Source organism: Dreissena polymorpha, chromosome 2 (assembly GCF_020536995.1).
Source record: "Dreissena polymorpha isolate Duluth1 chromosome 2, UMN_Dpol_1.0, whole genome shotgun sequence".
Lineage (NCBI taxonomy): Eukaryota > Metazoa > Mollusca > Bivalvia > Myida > Dreissenidae > Dreissena > Dreissena polymorpha.
In genome coordinates this window covers 72,771,215-72,777,520 of record NC_068356.1, presented here as the reverse complement: position 1 = coordinate 72,777,520, position 6,306 = coordinate 72,771,215, and the positions used below count along the sequence as shown (strand labels likewise).

General features: G+C 36.3%; 1 protein-coding gene across 1 annotated transcript; it reads right to left on the bottom strand.

The window, feature by feature from the left end:
* Positions 1–224: 224 nt before the first annotated feature.
* Positions 225–2,794, bottom strand: LOC127867592 (uncharacterized). Its single transcript, XM_052408871.1, has 3 exons — positions 2,518–2,794; positions 2,084–2,263; positions 225–1,379 (listed from the first exon to the last, which is right to left on the bottom strand). The coding sequence occupies exons 1-3, from the start codon at positions 2,690–2,692 to the stop codon at positions 937–939; spliced, it is 798 nt and encodes a 265-aa protein (XP_052264831.1). The 5' UTR covers positions 2,693–2,794; the 3' UTR covers positions 225–936.
* Positions 2,795–6,306: the final 3,512 nt, after the last annotated feature.

Here is a 6,306-nt window from a genome sequence, read left to right as displayed (position 1 = left end):
ATCCGGAGCAAAGTCAAAACGTGTATAAGAACGAGAACTATAGTTGAGCCTCGCTTTGGGAATACTGGGCTTAAATTACAATTAATCTTCCGATATCTTTATCATATGAGTCGTGCTCTGAGATAACTGGGCATAATGCATGTGCGTTAAGTGTCGTCCAAGATTAGCATGTGCAGTTCGCACAGGCTAATCAGGGACGACACTTTCCGCTTTTATGACATTTTTCGTTTAAATGAAGTCTCTTCTTAGCAAAAATCCAATTTAGGCGGAGAGTGTCGTCCCTGATTAGCCTGTGCGGACTGCAGCATATTGCATAAGTCACGTTTCCGCATTACGCGGGTCTTTAAAAATCTTTTCTATCAAAGTGGAAAAAAGTCGTTAGCCAATGCTGGCTTACAGGGAAGATTTTCAGACACACTGACCGCGTACGTCACTCATGTGTGACTATATAATTAAACGATTTCCCTTATATCATGGACCCTATACTATTTCGGTAGTTGTGTGTGTCACAATGCAAGACAAGTGGCATTTACCGAAATGTTTTCATTGATTTCTTTCCCTAAAGTTCTTGTTATTTGATATCTTGAAAGCAATACTGTGTGATCAACATAAGGCGTCGATAAATAGTACATTTCGTCTTCCCCTGACGATTTTAATACCCAGCACTGACCCTGAAAGTCTTGGGGATTGAATTTACCGGTTATGCGTAATTGTAACTGGGCCAAAACGAACACACAATTAGAAGTCCGCATTTCCCTACATTGATTAGTGTTACATCCTATACTATCAAAACGCGGAGTTGTTGCCAATGTTTGTAGGGATTATGCTTAAATCAGCCCATGAATTGAATGCAGTGTATTCATTCGGGTCTGCTGGCGTTATGTAAAGGTCATTTAATGTGAAAAGCTGGGTTAAACAGCTATGCCGAAAAAAGCCTCACACGGATGGGTCTAACTGAGAAGCTTTCGACGCCGTGTCCATTTGACCTCGTTCTGAGCTAGCACTACCGGCCGCTTGAGATCGTGTAGCGTAAGCAAAGTGCATAGAAGTCAATGCATCAGAAATTACAGTCAGATTGGACCGCTCTAGGCAGCGGCACAGATGAGCAAGATCGGCTACTTCTGTCCCTGTATTCTGAAATAGCCATGTTCTCAGAACAGTGTATTTAAAATCAGGATAATTGTGTTTGTCCCTCAGCCACTTTTCCTCTTCCGGCTCGTAAACCGCCGGTATGATGTTCAGCTCACGGAACAGGTCGCGTCGATTCGCTTCCCCTCCGATGTTCGTCGCAATGTAGGTAATACACTGCTTAGTGAAGAGATCATCAAGGGTGAGCACATGACTGGGATAGGCCCTCCGGTGTGCTAATTGAAGGAGGGCTGAAATATGCAATCAATATAAGGATAATACACGTTTTCGAGGGCGTGATCATCTGCAGGATGTTTCATAGATGTTTCTTTCGACAGTTTCGTACAGGTCTATCTAATTTCGTTCCAACTAAATGTTCTAAAAATTAATACTGCCAAAATATTGCCACTGAAGTATTTCAAGCATACAGCAGGAACGCTGAAGGTATATAAACACTTACATTTACAGCACAGTCTTTTGAAAGTGTTGAGTAAAAAACCTTAACTTCATTGAGGTTACCAATAAATAAAGCTGTTGTCAAGAGAGTTCAGATGGTATAAATTTGAAAAGTGGATTGCAATATTCATTGCCTTTATTTCTGCATGCATGAGGAAACTGATGCTTATTCAGTTCCCCATTTATGCTTGGAAAGTCGTCGAAGGCTGGAGTTATTAATAAAATAATAACTTCATTGAATCCAGCCATTACTAAGGGAAGTAACTGCGCGTGGATCTGGATATGAAAAACATAATGGCTTGAACGGCACGTGAATCGCCTTGTTAATACACCATTTCTCCCTTTTGCCAAGTTTCTGCACCCTGCCAGAGGGCATAGTAGATAGCGTTTATGCAATAATACTTCAATAATTATTATTTGAAAAGATAAATGCTGGGTAGGTTTATAAGTTCATATCGCACGTGGTCGATTTCGCGCCAGTGATTTTCCGTAAACGTACCTTCTAACTGACTTCCAGTCACCAATTCTGGTGCCTTCATGCGAACATCCGGGACTGCATCTACCTCCACCTGGCTACTCAACGAATTACTGCTAGTGTTCAGCGTCGCCTTGCTGGCTGGGGCCGTTCGGATAAAGGCTGTGTTCTCGCTAGCAGAAGTTCCGGTCATTGTGCCTCGTCCTTAAACATTACATTTTACAGTAACAACGGGCTGAACAAGTATTCCTGATTTACGAAATGATGTGTTCGGAATATCAATATCATAACTATATACAGTAACAATTGCTAGCATTACGTTTCGCGATGATGAAAACTATCAACTAATAAAAGACTAAGGTTCTATCTGACACGGACAAAATACAATTATTTCAAACGATTGTTTTACCAATATTGTATTATTGCAAATTGATAACGGATAGCTAAAACCAACTCACCTGATTGCGATCTTTTACGGATAAATTTCATGCCCACAACAACAATCAAAACACCCACAAAAATGCTCGCAGCAAGACCGCCGTCTACAGTACCCCTATCAATGTTGGCACTGGCTTCGGCTCTTGCATTGATCTCTACCGCCACATAGATTGTGCACGATGCTGTATTTGACATCTGAAAATAAACGGACGGTACTTGATAAAAGATTGCTCTATCGAATGTATGACTGTATACTTAGATAAAGTGACTTGTTAACTCAAGCTAACATCGATGAAAACGAGCTTTTATGTGTATGTAATTACCCGTCGTGCAATAAACCCGTTTTGCAATGATTTGATTTTGTTTAAATACAACACTTGAATTTCCTCTTTCAAGCCAATTGAATTAATAAATACAAGAGTAATGATTTTATTGCAAACCGAGTTCATTGCAAAACGGGTTGATATACAAAATTTACATGGCAATTAGATACCCCAACTCGTTTTGCAATAAAAAAATTTGCAAATTAATGTGCATGAATGATTTTATTGCAAAACGGGTTTATTGCAAAACGGGTTGTTTAAAAAATCAAATTGCAATTAGACACTCCAACCCGTGTTTTCAATAAATTTATTGCAAAACGGGTTTATTGCACAACGGGTTGTTACTTGGGTACATACACTGTGCATCTTAAAGCGATTCGGAGGCTTAATATATGGGAATTGGATTATTGCAATTTAGTGTTGGCATTTACTATTGGTTGCAAAACATGTATGTATGTTCGTATTTCAATGATCTAAAAACAGTACACGTCTCTCATAACGACAAAAACGTTTGTGGATAATCTTTCTTCCGATTTGTAACGATACGCCTTTGAATTTCAATGTCACAATGTAAATGTGAAACGAATTGCTACGAGGGTTAAACAAATGTACTTACTGTATTATGTGTTCTATAATATGTTACATGTATGCTTACGTTTAAATCGGTCAATTGGCCGAGATCTAAACCTAGCCCACAACGGGCATTGATACATATTCTTACAGATATGATTTGTTTCACAAATTAATAACAACTAATGGTGTAGAAACACCCATAATGCAACCTGGGCCCCATTACTTTTTTGTCATTAAAACATCCACTTTAACACAAATAGAAAGTCAACGTTTAAATTCGCCACATACCTTGTATTTATTCACATCTATTTGCCCTCTACTTGTATTTCGAATGATCTTATTAACAGCTTGAATGTATTAGTTAGTTCGTTCAAACGCTGCTTCGACTTTTAAATGAACATTCGATAAGCGGTAAACTTATATATATATACTCATTGTACTACCTAGAAGTCATTTTCTAGGAATAGGGATGTGTTACTGGAAACGACCTAATTATAAATCGTTTTTACCCCGCTCGCTTACAGGCCGGGAACGAGATTTTGTGTAATTGGAAACGACTTAATTATAAATCGCATCACCCAGCTCGCTTATTGAAATGTGCGCGCAGGCCGGGAACCTCGCTCTTTATATAAAATAACAGCCATTGTGTCACACCGGTCTTACTGACATTTAATATACTAAAAATTTGCCCCAAAAAACTAGGGCAGGTAGATAGGAAAGATTTTTTTGGAAAACCAACAGTGTTGTAAGTGTAAAATATTTGTAAAGCTTCTTCAATTTCAAAGTCAGTTTTACATTTATGACCTGCAACATATTCAGGGGGGGCGGTCCAGTTTATGTACTGGGGACATAAAGAGGTTCGTTTGAGAGGGTTGTCCTCTCCCGTGGTTCCGAAAGAAAATACAATTACAATTAATATGGTGCGTTTTGGGGGAACTTTCATGTTGATTTAAATGTTATTATTTTCTTTCCAAAAAATCTAATTACAACATAAAATTAAGTAAATGTTTATGTATTTTAATGACGGAGTTTAACAAGTGATATGAGAAATAAAAACATTAACATTACATTCACAATGGATATATTTTATTACTATTGGACATATTTAACACCTGAAAATGGGAGAGTGTTATAAATAACCACATAAAAATACACAACAACCAATACAATATGACATGATTAGTAAATAATGTATCCACATTTCGAGCACTATTAAAATACTGAACCAGGATGAATAAATATTATTAAATTAAGTTAAATAAACAAAAATTACGGATAATTCATTTTTAAGCCACAATTTATCATGCACTGTTCGCGTAATGTTAATGCCAAGTGTCACATTCTATGAAAACTTCCCGAAGATAGTTAACCGTGATTCATTCACACTGACGAACTCATTGGCAACATCTAACAAGTCCATTGCGTCGGTAGCACACCTGTGCACGTGGAGCGTCATGAGGTGGGTGAGTCTCTCCTGTGTCATAGACGTCCGGAGGTCTCAGGCCGGAGAAGGACCTCTCGCTGGTTGCGTTGGTGGCGGGCATTACTAGGACGTGGCGGAGGACGCAATTTTTTTTACAATACGAGTATTTTTTGTATGTTGTGTCTTTTTTCTAAATTTCGTTTGCATTTAGATCAACGTTAGTTTCATAAAAGATAAGAACGATCGCAAATTAAAATTTAATACTAATATACATACATCATCGTAGTGGAGCCATGTTACAACCTGAAGTGTAATAACGACCTGAATTGTAATAAACTTTATTACATTATTACAATTGCGTGACAACCTGAATTGTAATAACGCCCGAAAGTGTAATAAACTTTTTTCTTGCTTTAAAATTGCATCTGATCGCATTTCCAAACACAGATTATTGCAAAATATAATGCATATATGGATATAATATATATATTAATAGGGTAATACGACTTATGAATGACAAACAGGTGTCCTCATACAAACTCAATTGTAATAAAGTTATTACATTATTACAATCGCGTGTCGACCTGAATTGTAATAACGCCACAAAGTGTAATGAACTTATTTCTTGGTTTAAAATTGCATCTTATCGCATTTTTAAGCACATATTTTTGCAAAATATAGTGTATATATGTATATAAAAATGTATCTTAATAAGGTAATACGACCTATGAATGACAAAAAATGTGTTCTCATACAAAACTAATTGTAATAAAGTTATTACATTATTACAACTGCATATCGACCTGAATTGTAATAACGCCCGAAAGTGTAATAAACTTATCTTTTGGTTTAAAATCGCATCTTATCGCATTTTCAAACACAGATTATTGCAAAATATAATGCATATATGTATATAGAATATATATTAATAGGGCAATACGACCTATGAATGACAAAAAATGTGTTCTCATAGAACCTCAATTGTAATAAAGTGATTACATTATTACAATTGCGTAACAACCTGAATTGTAATAACGCCCGAAAGTGTAATAAACATTTTTCTTGCTTTAAAATTGCATCTGATCGCATTTCCAAACACAGATTATTGCAAAATATAATGCATACATGGATATAATATATATATATATATTAATAGGGTAATACGGCATATGATTGACAAAAAGGTGTTCTCATACAAACTCAATTGTAATAAAGTTATTACATTATTACAATCGCGTGTCGACCTGAATTGTCATAACGCCCGAAAGTGTAATAAACTTATTTCTTGGTTTAAAATTGCATCTTATCGCATTTTAAGCACATATTGTTGCAAAATATAGTGTATATATGTATATAAAAATGTATCTTAATAAGGTAATACGACCTATGAATGACAAAAAATGTGTTCTCATACAAAACCAATTGTAATAAAGTTATTACATTATTACAACTGCTTATCGACCTGAATTGTAATAACGCCCGAAAGTGTA

Coding starts and splice junctions, on each gene's coding strand:
- LOC127867592 (XM_052408871.1), bottom strand. CDS start 2,692: ATGTCAAATACAGCATCGTGCACAATCTATGTGGCGGTAGAGATCAAT. Junction 2,264..2,517: donor CCGTAAAAGATCGCAATCAG/GTGAGTTGGTTT, acceptor GTAATGTTTAAG/GACGAGGCACAATGACCGGA. Junction 1,380..2,083: donor GACTGGAAGTCAGTTAGAAG/GTACGTTTACGG, acceptor TGCATATTTCAG/CCCTCCTTCAATTAGCACAC.